Raw genomic sequence first — 24,680 nt, 5'->3', positions numbered from 1 at the left:
ATATCATATACATTAACTAGAGATGTCCCAAACGGTTCGCTGGTGAATAGTTCCCAGCGAACATAGCTTGTTCGCGTTCGCCACGGATGGCGAACATATGCGATGTTCGGCCCGCCCCCTATTCATCATCATTGAGTAAACTTTGACCCTGTACCTCACAGTCAGCAGACACATTCCAGCCAATCAGCAGCAGACCCTCCCTCCCAGACCCTCCCACCTCCTGGAGAGCATCCATATTAGATTCATTCGGAAGCTGCATTCTTTTTTTTTTTTTTTAGACAGAAGTGTGTTATATTTGAGCATGCTAGGCTGAACGTGCGTATATCATGGCTAGTTGCACTGAGGGTACGAGTATATAGCAGTACATTGTTGTGAAATATGGCTGTCATGTTTAGGGTGTAGCTTGCACGTTATCAACTGTGTATTTATATCAGCAGCTCCACCACTAGTTATAAATCAAGTGTGAGTCGCCCCATGAGATGAGACTAGTGAATAACATAATACATGAACGGTTAAGGTAAAGGCATGTAAGGAACTACGACAATAAACTCTTTAGGAGGTGAAATAATGACATGTTTAAACGCTTGCTACTTTACGATTAGTTAATGTGCAGAGAGCAGTTCATGTGATCAAAGGCATGGTGTGGAGGATCGGCTATAGTGGGACATGCTTGGCAGGCTGCTGTTTACTGCTTGTGCTCATCCGATCCCTTCTGGGCGCCAGGTGCAAACCCTGGGAGTCCCTGATACCTGGAACAACAAAGGCAAGTCTCTGGCTGAGTGCCGGGTTCGCGGCTTGAGGTGGTGGAAGCTTGTTTTGTCGGGTGGTCGGATCTGTCCCGGTGGTGCTTCACATCCGGTGCGGGATTGTGGTGGCTTAAGGTGGAGGCGAGTGCTTGACGTGGGGCAGGCTCTGCATTTCTGTTTGTGCCTCCGCTCCCATCTTCGACGCCTTTTGCGTTGGTGGATTTTAATGGAGACTGCTTTGCTTAGCTGTGGTGGAGCTTGTTGGGGCTGTGGTGGAGCTTGTTGGGGCTTCCTGCTTGTTATTTGCTTCCAAAATTGATTAAAGAGTCTGTCCAGCTTAGACTCAATATCCTGCCATGCTTTGCTGGTACCAGGAGGACACGCGGTTGCCGCCATATTGGGAGAGTCGCAGATGAGTATGTCAGCCTGGGCGGCTGTGCTCTGTGCGTTCATTAGCTCCAGACAGCCTCTCAGGGGTGGACCGGGATAACCCCCACCGGTCCGGGAGGGGGAGCAACGGAGCTCCTGCCAGGAAGTAGCTGGTCCTGGGCATCCCAGGATCGGGAGATCGGCCGCCTCTCCCGCCCGGTGAGCACCAGGCCACACTTGCCACGCGGAGGTAAGTAAGACTCTGTCGAGTTGCTGACCGCTATTAAGCATGTCGGGTCGGTCAGGTAGGAGCAACATTGCTGGGTCATCCCCTTCTGGGGTGAAATTCGCTTGTTGATAGCTGCCTAAAGTGAGATATTGAGGGAGCTCACACGAAGTGCGTCTTTTCTCCATGACAGCTAGGCCCCGCCCCCCGGAAGCTGCATTCTTAGTGAGAGGAGGGACAGTGTAGCTGCTGCTGATTTAATAGGGAAATCGATAGCTAGGCTAGTGTATTCAGTGTCCACTACAGTCCTGAAGGACTCATCTGATCTCTGCTGTAAGGACAGCACCCCCAAAAGCCCTTTTTAGGGCTGGAACATCAGTCTGTGTAATCTAATTGCAGTTGCCTGCCTGCCTGCCAGCGTGTGTGTCAGGCTCACAGCGTATACTGTGCCCACTTGCCCAGTGCCACCACTCATATCTGGTGTCACAATAGCTTGCATTTAAAAAAAAATAAAAAAAATGTTTTGACTGTAATATAATAGCAGTCAGTTTCCTTCACACATGTGCGTTTCAGGGCCTTCCAGGGCACAGTGTCACACCAGTGCAACTCATATCTGGTGTAACAGTAGTGTACATTTAAAAAAAAAAAAAAAATACAGGGGGCTTGTTGTCACCTTTCGGGGACCCTTGGTGTTGTACGTGCCTGGGTGGAGGAAGAGACCTTCAATGACATCAGTGAGGACAAGGAACGGGACATGGCTGGCTTGGTATCCAACCTTGTGCAAATGGGGAGTTTGCGGTTGTGCAAATGGACTGTTTGCAGTTGTTTGCGGTGCGTTAAACAGGGAGTTTGGTCTGTCACTGTGAAGCGGGCGTAACCCTTACACTAGCTGATCGATACAACATCATACCTGATGTTTTAAAGCACGTTATTCCAAACAATTTAGGAATGTTAGGTGATTTATGCCCTTTATGGATTAAAACCAGACTCTGCATCAACTATGTAATTTTCCATGGGAGTTTTGCCATGGATCCCCCTCCGGCATGCCACAGTCCAGGTGTTAGTCCCCTTGAAACAATTTTTCCATCACTATTGTGGCCAGAAAGAGTCCCTGTGGGTTTTAAAATTCGCCTGCCTATTGAAGTCTATGGCGGTTCGCCCGTTCGCAAACATTTGCGTAGGTTCGCGTTCGCTGTTTGCGAACGGAAAATTTTATGTTCGCGACATCACTAATATTAACATGTTAAAATCACATGCAACAGAAGAGTTGTAATAACATGAGCACGTTTACTGGGGTTTGTTCTCTAACAGTGAATAATAATGAGAACAAAACCCAGCTTTGATCAGTTTGGCTATTTTAGACTGGATTTTGCAGTTTACTATTCAGTTCGTAGCTCAATTTACTTTTGGTAATTAGGGTTTAGTGAATAAACTATAAACTTTCCGAATTTTAGGATGCAAAATTACCATATGTAAATATATATATTTTTTATATTTTCACAATCATTATTAAGTTTTATATGTGTATGTATTTAAAACATACACATAAAATAATTGAAAATTGAGAAAAAAAAAATGCAAGTTCTTTTTAGTTTGCGTAATCAGGTATATATAAGCACATAAATAAACCTATAAATGTATGTGCTAGTTTGCAGTATGCTTTAAATAATAGATGTTTTTCCAATCATGCTTTTTTTAGAGAAGTAATTTACCCAAGGTAAGGCAAGACAATCAGGCTAGAGATGAGCACGATAATCCTTAAAACAGAGCTTGGCGCAAGAACAAATGTCTTCTTGAGTGTCATCAACCAGCCGGTTAAGTAGGCACGCACAGTAACTGGAAGTAAGAATATAATGATCACTTTGGCAGACAGAAATAAATAGTGCACATTGTCATGAAAAGTAATAAGCAATAGTGTCAAATGAACTCAATGCATGCATATCATATAGCCAGGACTGGAGCTACTTTAAAACTGAATGAGCCAATGTGGAGATCAGAAGATCTCCCTGACTGGCCCTGGACCCCTGTCTATTAAGAGGGATCTTGTGTTCTGCACCTTGGGTGGGAAAAGATTGCAGTGTGTTCAATATATACACGATATATGGAAGACACAAAGAGGCAGCAAACTGGATTTTTTCATAAAGTGGTAGAAAGTCTTGCACTGGTATTCCTGAAAAATCTAAAGCTATTTTGCAAATGAATAGCAACAGAAATATGACAATTCTATCAAATTACCAGATAGTTTAATTCATGTTTTTTTTCCTTATAAGAATGCATGCAGTTGCTATATAGGTTTCTTCTCTTATAGAAAGCTATGATACAGTATTTATAAACCAAGTCATAGTATGTTCACATCATGCACTGTATTGTAAGAGTAATATGGTCATATAGCAACATTTTAGTGGTATGATAGAAATTTGTGGCAGCCTTCCCAGACACTTTTCTTAAGATCTCTCACCCAGAAATATATACAAAAAACAAATAATGGGGAAATGGCTGAAATCTACAAAAAAATAAATCACGTTAGGATAACACTGTTTCATGCATTAATCCCCAGCATGAGATTGCATTTACAAGACACACATGAGGTCCTCAGTGTGCCTTACATGACCACGTTGGGTGGCAAAGTTGTCACTCCCACTGGATACTGGACTCCTTAATGTTTGGCACATTTGTCTGATTTAATAGGTGGCTTTTTATTGGTGTTGTTATATGGCATTCAAATTGTGAATAATATGTGATCTTTACAAAAAGAATGCAACATATTTATATTTATGTTATCCACTCTCAGAATTATTTTCAATCACAAGGTATTGTAGTTCAATATCACCCAAAACATTGACCTACAAAGGTTATTTACATGCAACATATTTATATTTATGTTATCCACTCTCAGAATTATTTTCAATCACAAGGTATTGTAGTTCAATATCACCCAAAACATTGACCTACAAAGGTTTGTACTATGAACGAACATTCTAGAAAATATAAGAAAATCTTGTAAGTAACTATTAATCATACCTGGCACTGGGAAAAATGAGAAGATTCTCAATGGAATCACACACAACTCTGCAAAAGCGAAATCTACACCGATAATGTCAACAAGGATCTTCTCCGATACATTTGGGGTCCAGAACATCAAAAAACATAGCTGTAGAGTAAAAAAAAAAATAATAATACCAATTTAATAATCTGGCACATAGACATTCAATAAGGAGAACTGGAGCATGGATATTTTCGGTTGGGTAAAAATAAATAAATAAATAAATACCGTATACTCTGATAAAACTGCTATATATGAACCGCATTAACGACCGATACAAGCAGCCCCTTAGCCGGGCATCAAACTCCTGGCCCCAGCAACAGTCCAAGCGATACTAGCAAACGCTTACAGTACACACCTAGCAGACTAGCAACAAGAAGTTACCTTCATGTGCCCTAGACTGGCTAGGTACACCAGCGACTAGACTACATTTTGTTTGTTGTTGTTTTTATTTATTTTTCACCAGCGCCCAGCAGTACATATTGACACACTAACTAACTACTTGGATTAAACTTTAAGTTAAATGTCAGGAACCCGCTTAAATGTGCTGACATGGCACTATGTATAGTCTCTGGGTAAAGCTAACACTTAAACGATGCTCTAACACCATGGCAGACCAAGCCTGTCTAAGTGGCGGACTCGTTGCTAAACACCTGTGTCTGGTTAACCTCCAAGGTATTATCTTTGTTTAACTTTGGGAATGTGAAATGAAGCCTATTTATATTTTTATGTTTATATTGCCTACATCAGTAACAAACCGTGCCGCTACTCTAAGGCCATGCCGATATAATTAGGTATAGACACCTACCTGCCATTAGCATGGAACCTAAGTTAGCGTATAGCACGACATATCCCAATCCTGCAGAACTGTATTTGCATGTACCTATAAACGTTGTAAACTTATCCTTAAACTTACACTTGGCCTACATTCACAAACTAACTCTTGACACAGCATAAGAATTTCATGACTAGATAGTAAAGCGGTGTTACATAGGGTTATGAAAATGTCTAACTCTTACCTATTGTTATGTTTTAACGAGAAAATTACTTCATAAATAACTTAAATTGCTGAGAACCATACAAGGACATGTCTGCCTAATCTGATCATAATACATTTAAAAATGTGCTGTTACCTTCATGCCATATTTGTGTCAAACTGTGTTATACCTGAGTTTTTATATGCCGTTGTGGCATTGTCAAATGTTCTGTTACCTCACGCACTATAGAAAAAAAAAAGAATAAAAAAAAAAAAAAAAGAAAGAAAATATTGATAGCGGTGATTTAATTCCATTTGTCGGGAACATAATGCCTGATAAATGGTCTCATTGCACTTGACAACTAAAAGTTGTTGATAAATGGTGCCAGCAATCCAATAGTTAACAACAAAGCCTATGGTGTTCAATACACACACATTTAAGTATAAGGTATATGTTTACTACCAGAATTTGACATTTTCACATCAAGGCTTGAGTAATAATGGGCTAATAATTTCGACCTCCTGATAGAGGTATTCAGTCTGAATTGTCCGTACTTGGAACCTTTTAATGAAAATGATGTTTATCACTTTAATAACACATTCTGAGTATCCCATTCAAGTTTTTGCTCCTCAAAACTGTAACAGAAACTATTTTACCCCTATAGTTTAACCTGTTCACTAAGCCTGTAGCACAATTTCTACCGCATCATTGACAAATATTCCTTTGTAACGTTTGCCATAACAGACCTAGACTTTGTTTAAATCAGTACCATTGAGTTAAAGAGCTAGGATACTTTGCTTAATAAGTCTAACCAAGTACTGTATATTTATGTGAGCAAATTAGTGAGCTAGGACATGGTGTTTCATGAGTTCAATCTGATACTGTATATTGATTTAAGAAATTCTTCACTATGTCTCTAGACTCAGCAGCCTTTCACCTGCTTCACAGGTCACTTATCTACACAATCAATATTTGGGGTGTCAGTTGCGTTATTTGTTTTTCGATTTGTTTTTCAAATGTGTTCTGTGGAAGTACACTGGTTTTATTTTATGTGGAAGCACACTGGTTTTATGTTCTATTGAAGCACACTGGTTTTATGTTTAATGTTCTATGGCAGTACACTGGATTTATGTTCTATGGAAGCACACTGGTTTCATGTTCTATGGAAGTACACAAGTTTAATGTTCTGTGGAAGCACACTGGTTTTATGTTCTATGGCAGTACACTGGATTTATGTTCTATGGAAGCACACTGGTTTCATGTTCTATGGAAGTACACAAGTTTAATGTTCTGTGGAAGCACACTGGTTTTATGTTCTATGTTCTATGAAAGCACACTGGTTTTATGTTTTATGGAAGCACACTGGTTTCATGTTCTATGGAAGCACACTGGTTTTATGTTCTATGTTCTATGGAAGCACACTGGTTTTATGTTCTATGGAAGCACACTGGTTTTATGTTCTATGTTCTATGGAAGCACACTGGTTTTATGTTTCATGGAAGCACACCGGTTTTATGTTCTATGGAAGCACACTGGTTTTATGTTCTATATTCTATGGAAGCACACTGGTTTTATGTTGTATGGAAGCACACTGGTTTTATGTTCTGTGAAAGCACACTGGTTTTATGTTCTATGGAAGCACACTGGTTTCATGTTCTATGGAAGTACACAAGTTTAATGTTCTGTGGAAGCACACTGGTTTTATGTTCTATGTTCTATGAAAGCACACTGGTTTTATGTTTTATGGAAGCACACTGGTTTCATGTTCTATGGAAGCACACTGGTTTTATGTTCTATGTTCTATGGAAGCACACTGGTTTTATGTTCTATGGAAGCACACTGGTTTTATGTTCTATGTTCTATGGAAGCACACTGGTTTTATGTTTCATGGAAGCACACCGGTTTTATGTTCTATGGAAGCACACTGGTTTTATGTTCTATGGAAGCACACTGGTTTTATGTTCTATATTCTATGGAAGCACACTGGTTTTATGTTGTATGGAAGCACACTGGTTTTATGTTCTGTGAAAGCACACTGGTTTTATGTTCTGTGGAAGCACACTGGTTTTATGTTCTATGTTCTATGAAAGCACACTGGTTTTATGTTTTATGGAAGCACACTGGTTTCATGTTCTATGGAAGCACACTGGTTTTATGTTCTATGTTCTATGGAAGCACACTGGTTTTATGTTCTATGGAAGCACACTGGTTTTATGTTCTATGTTCTATGGAAGCACACTGGTTTTATGTTTCATGGAAGCACACCGGTTTTATGTTCTATGGAAGCACACTGGTTTTATGTTCTATATTCTATGGAAGCACACTGGTTTTATGTTGTATGGAAGCACACTGGTTTTATGTTCTGTGAAAGCACACTGGTTTTATGTTCTGTGAAAGCACACTGGTTTATGTTCTATGGAAGCACACTGATTTTATGTTCTATGGAAGCACACTGGTTTTATGTTCTGTGGAAGCACACTGGTTTTAAGTAAATATATTTTTTATCAACAGATTCTCCTATATTTTGCAATTCCTTTTTATCGGTTTGTTTCTTTTGTACTTTTCCGTAAAGTCACTATGGTTATTCCGTGAGGCAGATCCATGAGGGTGGCACTCCGTACAGTGACAACAGAGGCATTTAGTCAAGATTGACTTTCTTTTATAATCTTGTATTTGGGCCTAAATTAAATCTTAGTGCCTGCCCCACCCTCACCCACGAGGTTAAGGGGGGGGGACTAATGAATGATTTATAATGCTGGGTACTGCCATTTATTTTATTAATAGCTCCGCATGCTGCTTATGGGTAGGGCTGGGGGGACATCAGGATACCCCCCTATGTTTTTTTATTTAATAGTTTCCCCATGCTGGTGACCTGTCTAACCTGTTCACCTCCATTATTACATTTTAAGCACCAACACAATGCCGATTGGTGTGGTGAATCTGTGCAAGGCCCCTCCCTTTATTTTATTAGAAACTGGGCAGCAATATCTACCCAGATGCTAGTAGTCAATACCTGTTTAGTAGACATGCCCCCACCCACGGCAAGTGGGGACATAAGTGAGTTATTTACTAATATAAAGGTCACACTGACCCCATAACAGGGTTGATAGAAAATTATAACAGACTGAGGAATCGTCATGTAATAGATGTGAAATGTGTTCAGTTCTTAGGTTTGATATTTTTTTCAGTTTTCCCCTGGTGTACTTTGTTAAGCTGTATGAGGATTTGCTGTTGTTTTACTATTTGTTACTTACACAAATGAGGTATAGTCACTGCCATGTATGCTATCTTTTATGCAATAAATCATCAATTTGAAGGGATAGTCTCCATTATAATTTTCTCGTGGCTTCAAGAGTGCATATGTCGTTTGCATCATTTTATTGCTGATGTTCCTACAGTTTCAAGTTTTTTTTCAAGCACCACTTTGCCTAATTCAGTCATCAAAGCCAAGCCTGATCATGTACATATAGTAGTTGAACACTTCATTTAGTATGTGTGAACAAAGTTCTAAAAGCCTCTGCAACAAAAAGACAGGACAAGGAAGAAACTCAATGCCTGCCAGACTTTGGATGAATAATGCCAGATTTAAATAAGGATCAGAGATCAGACTCAGCTAGTATTTTGGACATTGTGTGTATAAAGGCCCTAGTTAACTGCAGCCTAGTTTATATTCATTCTGTGTCTGGGTGCTGAATTGCTGGGTCATGGTACCTATCTGTAAATGGTTTTCAAATGTAGTTAGGACAAGTAACTAACTCACACTAGTGTTTAATTTAAAACTAATCAACACCACCTCTGCAAATGTTTGTGTTCAGAATTGAGTTTGTCACTGGAAAACTGAAAAAAAAAAAAAAAAAAAAAAAAATATATATATATATATATATATATATATATATATATACACAAAAAAATCACAAATATTGAAGTGGTTACAGTGCTTGGAGTCCCCTGAAGGCCATACCAACATTTTTAAACAGTTTAACGCTGAACATTGGCTGCTAGCTCAGCTCCCACTAGGATATGGCTTGGATGGAGATTACACTCCACCTTAGTTATACCAGTTCATTACCAGCAAAGGGTAGTTCTGAAACTCTCTGCCAATCACTGACACAGAGGAGCTGGTCTGCTGAGGCTGCCTGGGGACACTCATTCAGTATTTAACCATTCATAAACAATGAAAAGAGATAAAATACCAAGTGACTCAAGGCACTGATGTAGAATTATTAAAAATCTTTATTATACTTGTATTGAATTATTGTACTAACTCCATTTTAACCTCATACCTTGGCAAATCCTCCATTTTGTCCTCCTAACCTGACTTCTTCATTCCTCCATTTTGTCCTCATAACCTAACTTCTACATTTTAAAACTACATTACATGACAGAATTTCCCAGCACATCTAATACAATAGACAAAGACTATATTTTCTAAAGACATGATTAACTCAGGAACTGCTGACTTTCCCCTAACTTGCAACATAGTATAATTTGAAGGCCATGAGAACACAGTAGTAATGAAATGTTCTATTCATAAGAGACCTTGCACCTGGCCACGAGGCCTGAGATCACCGACCGTGTAAAATGACGCTCAAGACCCCCTTGTCCCCACCCGTGTCCAGAACAATCCCACCTCTTGGTGGGTGGGCACGGGACTAACCACTTAGTTTTTAAGCCAATTAATAATATTGATAGGTGGACACTAATCCCGACACTTAACAATTAATCCAATTAATGATGTTTATTTGCTGATATTCTAATAATCAATGATGACGCAAAATGCCTCTTAAAAGGGCCTGCGCACCCGTTTTTTAATCACTTGCCAATAAATTTTCTCGAAGTTATTTTAACCTGAACCCTGTGTGTCAGACTTAATTACTTCAGCGTATATACGCAATTCAATTTTATTAATTTGGACAGGAACAGATAGACATTTAAACATTTTGGTTTACTGCAAAAAGTACCATAACAACTTGGCGCCCAACGTGGGGCATCGGGCTATGTCCGGCCGGAGAGCCGTCCTAAGGAAGACGCGGTTGGACGGAGGAATCCAGGGGGAAGGAAAGGAGACTGATCACCTCCAGGTACACGGTAGAGACTTCTGCAGAGCCACCGGTATGTTCCGGCCCCTTTGATTGACCCGTCCACGTGTCTGTGACTGCTTCCCGGGAGGACATCAAAGACAGGTAATATCTTGCCCGGTGTCTCGTTACTCACTTATTTACCTGCATTTAGTCTATCTGTTGCCTGGGTGTGTTTGAACTATTTGCCTGTTTTCCTCTTTTTGAGATAAAGGGGGGTGAGCCTGCGGGGGTCTTGCCTGGGGTTCTCTGTTTTGCCTGTTTTCCTCTTTTTGAGATAAAGGGGGGTGAGCCTGCGGGGGTCTTGCCTGGGGTTCTCTGTTTTGCCTGTTTTCCTCTTTTTGAGATAAAGGGGGGTGAGCCTGCGGGGGTCTTGCCTGGGGTTCTCTGTTTTGACTGTTTGCTTGCTTACCCCTTTTGGGTTAAAGGGGGGTGGACCCGGGGGATTTGCCTGGAGTCCTGTTTGCCTGTTTTACTCCTTTTAGGGACCACGTGGCTGTGGTTGTAGGGAAAAAGGGGGGTTGACCTGTGGAGATTTGCCTGGGGGTCTTCTTTGCCTGTTTACCTCTTTTAGGAGCCTCGTGGCTGTGGCTGTATGGAAAAAGAGGCTAGTTGGGTCTGTGGAGATTGTGTAGATTCATAGTTTCCTGGGGATCCTTCTTTGTGTCACCTTGATAGCCTAGCTAGCTTCATTGTGCACGTAACTCTGCTTGCAGAGAGGTGGTACCCTCCAGCTTTGAGCGCTAGGCTGGAGCCATTCCAATTTTTATTTGTGGTGTGTGGATTCGGGCAGGCGTTGCTGTCTTCATCACCACGGGGTAGTGAGACTTATGAGTGGGTTTCATAGGGGCACTACGAGAGTGAGGTTAGAAGTGGCCACTTTCTGTGGGCTGCTGTAACGAGGGAGGCTAACGGATCTCGGACCGGTGTCAGTTGTTTTCCGTGGCCTTTGGTAGTGAGACTTAAGGAAGTCGTTCTCCGTGTGGAGACACTACGGGGTTGAGGGAGGTGACTTTGGAGTAAGCACACGAGTAAAGGAAAGGTTTACTGTTGTTTTTATTTGAACTGTGATGCATGCACTGTATTTCAATTGTATTATTGTTTTGTTTGTTTAATTAGGAGTCTCATGAACTCCTGTGTCTGTCTCTAAGGATTTTTCCTTGCCTTTTCCCTTTCCTACACTTCACTTTATTACTATTATACTATCCACTCCCATTTCTCTTGAAAGAGAAGTGATTGGTCACACACTTCTCACCTCGCTCCAATCCGTGTCTACCACCCCGGGTAGGCGGATTCAGTGACTAGTCTACGTTTTGGGAAGACGCACTTGAGGGGGGACCCACCCCTTCCCCGAGTGGCAGTCGAGCATTGTAGACGTTCTTGTTCCTTTTCCCTTGTCTATCCCTATATCTAGGACGCTGGTATAGGGGGGAGGGGGAATATGGGGCAGGAATTGGGCAAGCCCGGTAGGGGCTGGCTCGCATGTGATTTAGTTGAAGACAGAGAGGGAGAGGAAATGGTTAAAGGTGTTGAAAGAATTGCTAAAGTATGTAAAATTGCTGTGCCTTCATGTGGTAGATTACAACCAGAAAGCTGGCGTAGATTACTGACAGAGAAGAAAGGCAAGCTTACAGATAACGATTTATTAAAGACTGCTGAAGCATGGTACAGAGTAGCAAAGGCTATTCAGCAAGAAGGTTGGGTTGAGGAAGAAATAAATCACAAAGGTGTGAAATTGTTTGTGTATCATAAAAATTGTGTTGCTGGGGTATTTCCTCAGCCAGCGCCCCAAAATGGCGCCCAGGGGATGTCTATCCCCAAGGTTCAGTCAGCAATAGGTGATAGCCAGCTGACTATGTTCCCCACTCCCAATCCTCCCGATGCCCATCCCGTCACCTCCCCTGTCTGCCCGGTCCTGAATTCTGACGGATCTTTCTTTTCCCCTTTCCCACCTCTAACACTCCCATCATCCTCATCCATCCCTGCACTCCTTTCTGCGCCTAATCCTAACATTTCATCTGCCATTTCCTCTCTACACTCCCTCTCCGTTAACAACCCTACCCTCCCTTCTGTATCCACCCAACTAACTACCTCCTCCTCTCTTGCTCCGGCTCCTCCTTCTACACCCACCTCCACCAATCCTTCTTCGTCCTCCCCCATGCCCACTTCCGCCCCAGTCCAATACCCCACCTCTTTAAATGTAAATCCCCACCCTACTCTCCTGCCCTCCCCGGCCTGGCCCTACCCCTTCCCATATCCCATGGCCCTGCCCTATCCCGGCTACCCACAACCCCTTCCCCAAGCCACTCCCCAGGTTCCGGTCATGCCCAGTCCGGCACAGTCTGCCCCGGATGTGCCCACACCCAACATGGCCGCCACTTCTTCCCTTAATCCAAATGCAGCTTCCTTTCACGCCTCCAATATGGCAGCCCCCAGTTCAGCCCTGATGCCGGTACTTCCCGGTGATTATTTATCCCACGACTCCGACCCACAAGCCACCCCTGCATCTGGGACTCCCACCCATCCCCCGGTTCTGACACCTCAAGCGGGCCCCTCACGTAGAAGGGCCCAGATCGTAGAAATAGAGGAAGAGGATGACAGGGTATCCCAGGATTCATTAGAGGCCGTGGGAGCCTCAGCTCATCGTTCTATCGATGATCCCTTTGGCCACAAGGGTCGGGGAGAACGGGCCCCTCCTAAATATGTTGCCTTTAATCCTACCCAAGCTAGTGCTTTAATGAAATCACTCCCTGACCCAGAAAAACAGCCTATGCCTTTTTACCGAGGGATAGTTCAGATTCAAAAGACTTATTCCGCCGCATGGCGTGATTTACTGAGTATTTGTGCCATTAAAGCAGGGGATGCATATTGGCCCAGCATGGCCCGTCACCTCAGTACAGATCTGCTCTCCAGTGATACTGATTACCCCTCCGGAGTAACTTTTTGCAACCAATTAAGAGAATGGGCTAAGGACAAACTTGCTGATCAGGCTGCTGGCCTTACTGATGTCATACAAGATAAAGGAGAATCAGTGGAAAGGTTTCATGCAAGACTGTATCAAATGTTTACCGATTTAGGTTTTGATCTTACTGATAAGATCCATTCACAAATGCTGTCCGGTGCTTTTGTCCAAGGTGTTAAAGATTTCATACGCAAAGGAATCATTGCTGCACGCCCCGAATATAAGGTTGTTCCTTTGGACACTTTACTCCTGGTTGCTAGAGGGTTAGAATCTGCCCAAACCCCCAGAAGACCTAGTTCTGCTCCGCTCATGGTGTCCCGCACCACCCCCATTCCCAAAGGCACCAAACCAGAAGATGGTTATTGTTTCAATTGCAGAGCTAAAGGACATTTTAAAAGTGACTGCCCAGAACCTAAAAGAGAGCCAAGAAAGCCTTCCAGGCCAGCACCGGTCCCTAAGGCCGAGACCACGGTTCCTCTGGTTGAGGAACCTGATGATTAGGAAATTGGCAAGCCTGTGTCATTAACCCCTGTCATGGCAGTAACTACAGGGGACAGAGGGGGGCCACTTGCTACAGTGACTTTACCCATTGAGGGCCAACCAACCACATTTCTAGTTGACACAGGTGCAGCCCGTAGTGTTCTACGAGAACAAGACCTGCCAGACCCATCTTTTCTGTCCAATATTGATGTCTCTTGTGTTGGAGTGGATGGCCAGCCAAGACACAGCCCTTTAACAACTCCACTACGAGTTGGCTCTAGCCTGCTTGCTCGTTTTGTGGTATCCTCCACTTGCCCAATTAACCTGTTAGGCGCTGATGTCCTCTCACGCCTGCAGGCATCTATCACCTTCACTCCAGATGGACAAGTAGAAATGTCTACACCTCTATCTGATTCAGATACCTCAGCTTTATGCTCCATACCTCTGATGCTGCAGTTAGCAAAACCTGGGCAAGCAGCAGAGCAGAGGTCCAATTTCCCAGAAATATTAATGACCCAAGTGCCTGCTCACTTATGGTCCTCAGGCCCAGAGGACATAGGTCACCTAAATGTCCCACCTGTGGTGGTAAGGCTTATTCCAGGAGCTAAATTACCAAGAAAACCACAATATCCTTTAAAACCAGCTCAGTCTGAAGCCATTTCCATCCACATCAAGGCACTCTTGGAGAAGGGTGCTCTAGTGAAATGTAAATCAGAGTGTAATACTCCATTATTTCCTGTAAAGAAGAAAACTCCAAAAGGTGAGCCAGATAAGTACAGGATGGTCCAGGATCTCCGTGCAGTTAATGAAGCAACTGTCCTGGACACCCCTCTTGTACCAAACCCGCATACTCTGCTCTCTGGAGTTCCACCATCTGCAAAGTATTTCACTGTCATTGACCTGGCCAATGCCTTTTTCAGTGTTCCACTGGACCCATCCTGCCAATACCTGTTTGCTTTTACCCATGAAATGCAACAGTATACCTGGACTGTCATGCCCCAAGGGGCCCAAAATTCTCCAAGCCAATTTGCAAAAGCCATGTGTACCATCCTTGACCCATGGCAAGCAGAACACCCAGAAGTTGTTTTACTCCAGTATGTGGATGATTTACTGCTCTGCGGAGATGATATTCCCACTACTGAAAAGTGTTCACTTAGTCTCCTTTGCTATTTGGCAGAACAAGGATGCAAAGCTTCACTCCTCAAGCTACAGTTCTGTCAACCTTCAGTAATTTTCCTTGGTCACTGCCTATCTCAAGGTACCAGACATCTCACTCGGGACCGGGTGAGAGCAGTACTGGATATTCCACCTCCAAGGACTGCCAAATCTCTTCATGCCTTCTTAGGCCTCATCTCCTATTGCAGAGCATGGATTCCAGAAGCCTCTCTGCTTATGCAACCCCTCTATGATGCACTCAAATCAGATCCATTTGGCCTGACCAATGAAGCTCTGGACAATTTCCGCACCCTAAAACGTGCTATTGCATCTGCTCCTGCACTGGGCCTACCAGACTATTCAAAACCTTTCAAATTATTTGTCTCAGAAAGACAAGGCCATGCTACAGGAGTGCTCACCCAAACTAATGATTTAAGAGGCCGCCAGAGGCCCATTGGATATTTCTCATGCCAACTGGACATTGTGGCCAGAGGGACCCCTTCATGCCTTCGGGCTGTTTTTGCTGCAAGAGAACTCATTGAAAGAACCTCAGACCTGGTCCTTGGCCACCCTCTGATTGTTTTGGCCCCTCATGACATCTCTGCCATTATCAACCAAGTCCAGCTCAAGCACGTGTCTCCTGCCAGACACCTACGCCTCCAATGTCATCTTCTTCTGCCTGACAACATTTCCATTCAAAGATGTCAAATTCTTAATCCATCCACTCTTCTTCCACTCCCTGAGGGGGGTATCTACTATGGGTTTATCATGGATGAAACCTACATCTACCTTCTCTGTGGGTGCATCAAGAGAATGCATCCAAACCTAACATTTCATGAAGAAGATACACCTTTGTGTGAAGGCCCGGAGTACGCCTTCTGTACCACGTGGTACAAACCAAATATTACTCCTGAACCTTGCTATGAAGATGAGCTATACCACTGGACAAAGGTGGAGCTCACCGCTCAAGATTTCTATTGTGACTCTGAAGGCAATAGCATGGTTCTGATCCAACTACCTCAAGAACTTAACTACCTCTACCGCCACTGGGATACTGCTATCCCACATATTCCTGTCACCAAGTTGAAGACAAGGTCATGGAATGATCTTGGGCCCATGGCAAAGTTATGGGCCACCATGGATGAATCACAGCTACAGGAAAATGGTATTGTCAAATACCCAACAACTGACCTTCTGGAAGCATGGCCACGCCATTTCCTGGAAGAAGAATTTCAAGATCTGGTCATAGTGAATGATTATGATCCAGAAACACCCCATGACTGTTTTGAACAAATGAAGATGGAGACAGTGCACTTACCAACTGTGCATGAGAATCCATTACCAGATCCAGATTTTACTCTGTTTGTGGACGGATCAAGGTATGCTGATGAAGAAGGAAGATACCATACAGGATATGCCGTAACCACAACAGATGAAGTTATCAAATCATCACCTTTGCCACCAGCGATGTCTGCGCAAGAAGCTCAATTACAAGCCCTAACTTCAGCATGCAAAATTGCCGAAGGAAAACGCGCCAACATCTATACAGATTCAAGATATGCTCTGGGTGTGGCACATGACTTCGGCCTCATCTGGAAGACAAGAGGATTTCTTACCACTGCCGGTACACCAGTCAAACACAGCTCTGCAATCAAGGATCTAATGGACGCCCTCCTACTCCCCGAAGAGGTGGCCGTTTTGAAAGTAAAGGCACATGGGAAGTTGGATACAGATGAAGCAAAGGGCAACCATTTAGCTGATCAGGCTGCTAAGCAAGCAGCCAGAGATTTGCAGGAAGTGGATGAAGAAGTGTCCGGACAAGAAGAAGAAGTTCCTATTTTTGCTCTACAAACTCTTCCTACTGATTTAAGAATTCTGCGAGAACAGCAAGCTGCAATTACCCCTGAAGAAATCCAGAAATGGAAAAAGAAAGGAGCTGTCCTAAAGGATGGGGTATATTACAATAACTTCAAATTTTGCCTTCCAAAAAATTTATATCCAGCAGTTGTCCAATGGGCACATGGACCTGCACATTTTTCAAAAGACTTAATGGCCGCCCTCATACAGAAGTATTATGAAGCACCTGGAATCACAACATTGATCAACAGCTTCTGTAGGGCCTGTGTCATTTGTGCAAAATGCAATCCTGGAAAACCAATCAAGGTGCCTCCAAAACACCTGGCAAAACCCATGTACCCATTCCAGAGAATTCAAATTGACCATATACAAATGCCCAAGAGTGGGCCTCATGAATATGCACTAGTGATAGTGGATATGTTTTCAGGCTGGCTAGAAGCCTACCCAGTGGCCAATATCACTGCAAAAACAACAGCAAAACGTCTACTTACAGATATTGTATGTAGATTTGGACTTCCAGAAGTCATTGAAAGTGATCAGGGCCCAGCCTTTACAGCAACAGTGACTAAAGAAATTTGGACTGCTCTGGGGGTGACCCTAGCCTTTCACACCCCTTACCACCCGCAAAGTAGTGGTAAAGTAGAGCGCATGAACGGCACTCTAAAAGCCAGAATGTTAAAAATGTCACAAGAAACAAAGATGCCCTGGCCAGAAAGCCTGTCAATAGCTTTATTCAGCGTTAGGCACACACCTAGAGGGAAGCACTCATTATCCCCATATGAGATTCTATTTGGAACAGCACCCAGACTAGGTTGTTATTATCCGCAACAGTTACAGCTCCAATCAGATGTTTTAGTAGACTATGTAACTGAACTTGCAAGTGCCTTAAACAAAATCCATGCCCAAGTTTTTTCTTCAATTCCAGATCCCGCTTTGGATACAGGTACCCACAGCCTGCTTCCCGGAGATTGGGTTCTGGTCAAGAAATTTGTGCGGAAAAACACCCTGGAACCAAGATTTGACGGTCCATTCCAAGTTCTCCTGATCACCGCAACCTCCGTCAAAGTGGCCGGCAGGCCAAATTGGATCCACGCTTCCCATTGCAAGAAGTCTCCTGCCCCAGAGGAAGCAGATACCGCACAAGCATGTACCTCTGGTACACCCTCTTCTTCTCCTTAATTAGCCTAATAAAGGCCCAGCAAGTAGCCATCACCAAAGATGTTAGTGGGTACACCTTTTGGTATAATTCATCATGCACCCATGTGGCTACTTATACCTTTGATTATTGTGATATTGTAGAATGCCCGTTCCCTACATCACAAATTCAGAACATCTACAGAGATATTCCCCATTCAAAAGACCCATATGTTTGTGTAGTGGACAAACAATGGGGGCACAATTGTGACCATTGGGGGGCGGCGGGATGGAATGCCGGGCCTGCCTGGGGTTACAAGCCAAAAAGTGCCTTATCCAAAGTAGATGATCAAGGTAGATCCCTTCTCCAGAGAATGACTTTAAGAAAGCCTGGGGGAGGTACACCAATGAAACTAATTCTTAACATTGAGCATCCAAGTCCGACAGACGCAGACCAATATGTAATGGGAATGTATTGGAAAAAGGGTTCCTATAAAAAGTTAGGACATTTCTACCTTAAAGATATGTGCAACTCTTCTGAGTGGCAAGGGGCCACCCATATGGTCCCCAATCCATTAAAACCTCACATCCAGACCTTTCAAGATATGATGGCCATTGCTAATCCCACCTTTGAAGATACCATGGCCGCAGAAACAGGTTTTAATGATGTAAATTTATGGTTAGAATGGATGAAATATAATGCTAATAAGCATAATAAGACTGCATGCTATGTGTGTGGCGGTGCCCGGCCTCACCTGGGCACTGTGCCTTTAATCCTGCCAGTAGATATAGAAGCATGTGTTTTGAGCCTTTTTGCCTATCACTATGATTTTAACAGGTCCATATGTAAAGCATGGACAAAGGAGTATCCTCTCCTAACCCAGGATGTCAAACCCCCAGATGGTATTACAGTATATAAAGGTAATTACACTTGTTATGCTAATTATGATGGAATTGGCAGATTCTAAGGTAACTTCTCCAAGGGGTATTGTGCTACCTACAGAAATGTCTCCATGAACTTGTTGCAGTTTCACACTAGGTCATTGGGGGATATTTACTGGTTGTGTGGGGATTTACAGTTAAGATCCAGGATGGACAAGGAGTGGTGGGGGGAGTGTACTTTGGCTAAAGCCATTATGCCCATACACATCATCTCTGACACACACCTCATTACTCATGAGTCCAGACACACTAAGGTTAAGCGCGAAGCCCCAGTGAAGGGTAGTTTTGACCCTCATGTTTATATTGATGCCATTGGGGTGCCTAGGGGGGTGCCCAATGAATTTAAAGCAAGAGATGAAGTTGCTGCAGGATTTGAATCACTTTTTGCCATAGTTACCACAAACAAGAATTTAAATTGGATAAATTACATTTATTATAATCAACAGCGTTTTGTTAATTATACCAGAGATGCCCTCCAGGGATTGGCCGAACAGTTGCAGGCCACATCCCAAATGGCCTTCCAAAATAGAATGGCCTTAGATATGATCTTAGCCGAAAAAGGAGGGGTATGTAAAATTTTGCCCGACACCATGACATGTTGTACCTACATCCCAGAAAACACAGGCCCTAATGGTAAAGTTACATTAGCCATAGAGAAATTAAATGACCTGTCTGAAGAGTTAAAAAGGAATTCTGGGATAAAAGATCCCTGGGAAAGATGGTTTGGTTGGATGACAGGATGGCAAAAAGCTTTAATGCATATTGGTATGGCAATACTAATTTTTCTTTTTATCTTTGCTCTTCTCTTTTGTTGTATCCTCCCTTGTCTGAGAAAATCCCTCATGAAGACTGTTGACCAAGCGGCACCCACTTTCACACATCTCGAAAGTTGATGACCAAGATTTCCAAGATCTCAACTCACCCTGTTTACCGCTGCAAACTATCCCTTTTGTTGATAAAGTGCGAGAATTCTAGGAAGGGACCAGCTTAGGGACAGCATCTGTCAGTGAATGGTAAAGACCCCGTGTGGAGAAGTGGTGGGCAAGCCATCATGGGCCACCCATGGGAGTGAAGTGTTCGAGAGCCATGCTGACGATGAGTTAGCCTATTAGGGTCAGCTCTAGGGACAGACTTGCACTTTGCATTAACACCTAGCTAGCGGCCACGGGGTTTCTGTGCCTTTGGGTTAACACGTCTTCTGGTACTAACAAATAAAGTTTTATCTCTTAGAATCTAACATTTCATAGGGGGGACTGATGTAGAATTATTAAAAATCTTTATTATACTTGTATTGAATTATTGTACTAACTCCATTTTAACCTCATACCTTGACAAATCCTCCATTTTGTCCTCCTAACCTGACTTCTTCATTCCTCCATTTTGTCCTCATAACCTAACTTCTACATTTTAAAACTACATTACATGACAGAATTTCCCAGCACATCTAATACAATAGACAAAGACTATATTTTCTAAAGACATGATTAACTCAGGAACTGCTGACTTTCCCCTAACTTGCAACATAGTATAATTTGAAGGCCATGAGAACACAGTAGTAATGAAATGTTCTATTCATAAGAGACCTTGCACCTGGCCACGAGGCCTGAGATCACCGACCGTGTAAAATGACGCTCAAGACCCCCTTGTCCCCACCCGTGTCCAGAACAATCCCACCTCTTGGTGGGTGGGCACGGGACTAACCACTTAGTTTTTAAGCCAATTAATAATATTGATAGGTGGACACTAATCCCGACACTTAACAATTAATCCAATTAATGATGTTTATTTGCTGATATTCTAATAATCAATGATGACGCAAAATGCCTCTTAAAAGGGCCTGCGCGCCCGTTTTTTAATCACTTGCCAATAAATTTTCTCGAAGTTATTTTAACCTGAACCCTGTGTGTCAGACTTAATTACTTCAGCGTATATACGCAATTCAATTTTATTAATTTGGACAGGAACAGATAGACATTTAAACATTTTGGTTTACTGCAAAAAGTACCATAACAGCACTATAACTACTTCAGTGAGATTAAGGGGCTATAGTGTATTCCATTAACACTGCAGATATGTCATAAACTAGAACGGTAACATAATATCCAATTAAGGGAGGGGCGGGGCCTGACCGCTGAGCCTGGAGGACGCAGAAAAGCATAGCTCCTGCTCCACCGGGCAATAAACGCATGAATCAGCTGCAAACAGCGCCCAACCGATCCAAAAGGGTCACCTACCGTGAGGTGAACCCGCAGGGAACATAATGAAACCAAACAAGCGACCACTCCTGCAAAAATTACCGGCAAAGCGACTGCGGCCTACAAACCTGGACGGCACAGGGGAGACGGCCGCTCCCCGGCTGCACCCAGGCGAAAACGACTGGCGAAAGGGCCCACGTTCCCCCCCCTTTGGACCGGCGGGGGTTATCCCGGTCCCAACCGGACCCCTAGAGGCCCGGGGGCACCAGCACCGACCGAGACCCATCATACCCAAGATGGCGGCCGAAGGCGCAACGCCACGAGACGCAGCACAGGGACTCGATGTCCTCACACGGCTGGATGCCATATTCGAAGCGTTCTGGAGGAAGCTAGCGGAACGGCAAGCGGGAGCACACGCTCCGAGCCAGCACCTACCGAGGGCACGCTCCCGACCGCGAGATGCACCTCGTGGGGAGACGCGACCGAGAAGATGGCGTCGCCGACAGCGACTCCCAAGACAAGCATACCACCCCGAGCAACTATGACCACGGAAGACCAAGCCACCAATAAGTAAGCACACCTCCATACCGAGGTTCCAAACGAGAAACTTGGACTTGGCAATGAGAGACTCTCGGGACAATTGCTTAAAGCAGCAAGCCCATACACACGCCAGGCGCCCCTACTACAGCGCGGCAGACTCAAGCCTGCACTCTCCCACACACCACTGGCCCTTGGGGACGACGGGCCCACACACACGGAGGCATAAGCGGCCCAAGAGACTGCAGACCACCAGGCCCTCCACCAGAAGGGCTGCACCCCACCGACTAGAGACACTCACGCTCTTCCCTCCGTGCATCATCGGACCCAGCTCCAGCAAGATTCTGCCAACAGCAGCGACCCTCTATGCACCGCATGCAAGCTCCCATGACCTCGAGAGGTCGGGCATTGGATGAACTGCTACAGGGACTAACATTCGTAAGCTGCAGCTCAGCATAACCTTACTTTAGCATGTATACCTGTAGTACACCTCACATACGCTGAAGCTTCAAGCAGATAAGCAAACTATTTTAAATTTCAAGCGGTGTTGACGCTGCCTCCCCACTGTTTCATAGTATAGCATAATCAACTGTTCTTAGTTTGACTAGCATGTTCACTCTATACAAACTCGTGACTTACCCTCTTGTACTTAAAAATATAAAATTGTGCACTGTTCCTATATACCCCATTGTTACCTACGTTTTGAACCATGCAAGTGGATTGCCTTTGGGGCACCGCATGCCTGTATGTTATCTTGAAATGCACTGCAAAAAAAAAAAAAAAAATATCCAATTAAGGCTGACTGAGGTTGATCGTTGTATGCCCGGACCTTACTTTTCATTTGTCTACTTGATGGGAGTGACTCCGATCCGGTCTGTGAGACACCATAGGCAATATCTAAGTGATATTGATGTGTGCAATCGCTTATTTGTATTTCTAATAAATAATTATAGCAGCTGCATAAAAATGGTGTTGCTGAATATTTTCTAGTTTTTCCATTATTCAAAAACAATGTATTGTGGACATGTGCCTTCACAATGATACCTGTAAGCCAAAAAGGACATACTGAAAATATCATACTGTAAGACACCCAGTTGTGTGTCTGGACCTAAAAAAGTAATGATGATCCAGGCACTCAAGTTCAATACAGTGGGCAGATTTATTGGAGCAAAATCGAAACAACGTTTCGGCCCACAAGAGGGCCTTTGTCAAGCTTGACAAAGGCCCTGTTCTGGGCCAAAACATTGTTTCGATTTTGCTGCAATAAATCTGCCCACTGGATTGAACTTGAGTGAGGGACCATCATTACTTTTTTGCAAATCACATTGTGAGGATTGGCCAACCTCAGACCTGGTTGCACCCTGGGATCCAGGAGAGTGTGGTATCCATATTGGTAAATATATTGGACCTACCTGTTAACCTAACAGTTAAGAATTACTATCTCATATCTCCAAACATTTCAAATGGACAAAGAGGAATGTTTTCATTGCAGTAGTTTGTGACCGGGTACGTGGCTGTTCTAAAAAGTTTTGGATAAAAAACATTTATGCAACTAAAATGGAGACCAAAAATTTGGAGCGACTAAAAACGAGTGACATTAGGAAAGAAAAGAGGGACAGAGGTATGTAGATGCAAAATAGGGACTGTCCCTTCTAAATAGGGACACTTGGGGGGTATGCCATGTTTAATAAATGGTCCAGAGCTCACACAGGTTATTGTTTGACCTATAATGTGTTACGTGCAGTTTGTTTCCCTTTCCTGTCACATTCACCCTCACCTGACTCATTTCACTGTGACTGCGAGTAATAAAACAAAACAGAGGTTGTCCTGGTGCCTGGTCAATAGATGCTGACACCAACAGACCTTATCAGCAGTTCTTGTACAGTGATTCAGCAGACCTCCTCTACCTAGCAATACAGCGTGGGATTGACAGGGTGATGGTTTATGTTTAGTTTAGGGATTTCCAACCTGGCACTGGGTGATTACATATCACAAAATAACTATGGGATTTAGGCATGTTCTGTTCCTAAACTTGCATACTAATGTTAACAGTAAGCTAACACAAATATGATAAAGAACTAAAAATAAAATATAAAAAAGTAAACTGTATTTAAACAGGTATATTAAATACAAACATTGCTGTTAATGAATAATTAAAACTAGGTATTTCCCACAGGAATAATGTGACCTGCAAATTACAGCTAGAATTCGATGGCTAGCTGAGTATTTATGGTATTGAAATGAGAGTTAAAATAGCTGCATTAGCTTAATTGTGATGGTAACTTCAAGTACAGAGCTGCATGCACAGATGCACTCTGGGAATAAGAATATAATACTGAGCACATTATTCAGTAATGTTTGATTTCCTGTTATTTTAAAGAAATTCTAAAATTCCAGCAGGATTATAGTATTTGCAGTTAGGGTATGACCAGAGGCGACTGGTGGGAGTTTTAAAATAATGCCAGACTCCTCTCCTGGAATTTTAGTCTTCTAACTCTGTAGCCACCATCTTCTGACTTGTGGCATCTGTCCGCCTAACCTCATGTACTCAACCCCTAATGGTTGTCCTCATACAATACACAGAGGTGCATGCAACACTGAGTTACTCATACAATACTTAAAGGAACACTATAGGGTCAGGAACAAAAACATGTATTCCTGACCCTATAGTGTTAAAATCACTATCTTGAACTTGTATTCAAGACTGCAGCTGCTGGCTCTGCCCCTGATCTGCCTGCTTTGCTGACATCGAAAAGCATTAGGAAATAGGAAATAGGAAAGCATTGGACTGGCTAAGATTGACAAGGAGGCAGATCAGGGGCAGAGCCAGCACAAGCCAATAGCAGCCCTGGCCAATTAGCATCTCCTCATAGATATGCATTGAATCAATTCATGTCTACGAAAAAAGTTCAGTGTCTCCATGCAGAGGGTGGAGACACTGAATGCCCCAGGAAGCACCTCTAGCAGCAATCTGAGGAG

General features: G+C 43.3%; 1 protein-coding gene across 1 annotated transcript in view; it reads right to left on the bottom strand.

The window, feature by feature from the left end:
- Positions 1-24,680, bottom strand: part of ANKH (ANKH inorganic pyrophosphate transport regulator) — a 154,309-nt gene that overhangs the window by 5,342 nt on the left and 124,287 nt on the right. The window contains exons 9-10 of the mRNA XM_063451849.1: positions 4,363-4,492; positions 3,054-3,177 (exon numbers count right to left, since the gene is read on the bottom strand). Of these exons, the coding sequence (XP_063307919.1) occupies positions 3,054-3,177; positions 4,363-4,492 (254 nt within the window). The remainder of the gene's footprint in view (positions 1-3,053; positions 3,178-4,362; positions 4,493-24,680) is intronic.

Source organism: Pelobates fuscus, chromosome 4, assembly GCF_036172605.1.
Source record: "Pelobates fuscus isolate aPelFus1 chromosome 4, aPelFus1.pri, whole genome shotgun sequence".
Classification (NCBI taxonomy): Eukaryota; Metazoa; Chordata; class Amphibia; order Anura; family Pelobatidae; genus Pelobates; species Pelobates fuscus.
Note: the sequence above shows the minus strand (reverse complement) of the source record. Positions and strands in the feature narration are given on the sequence as shown.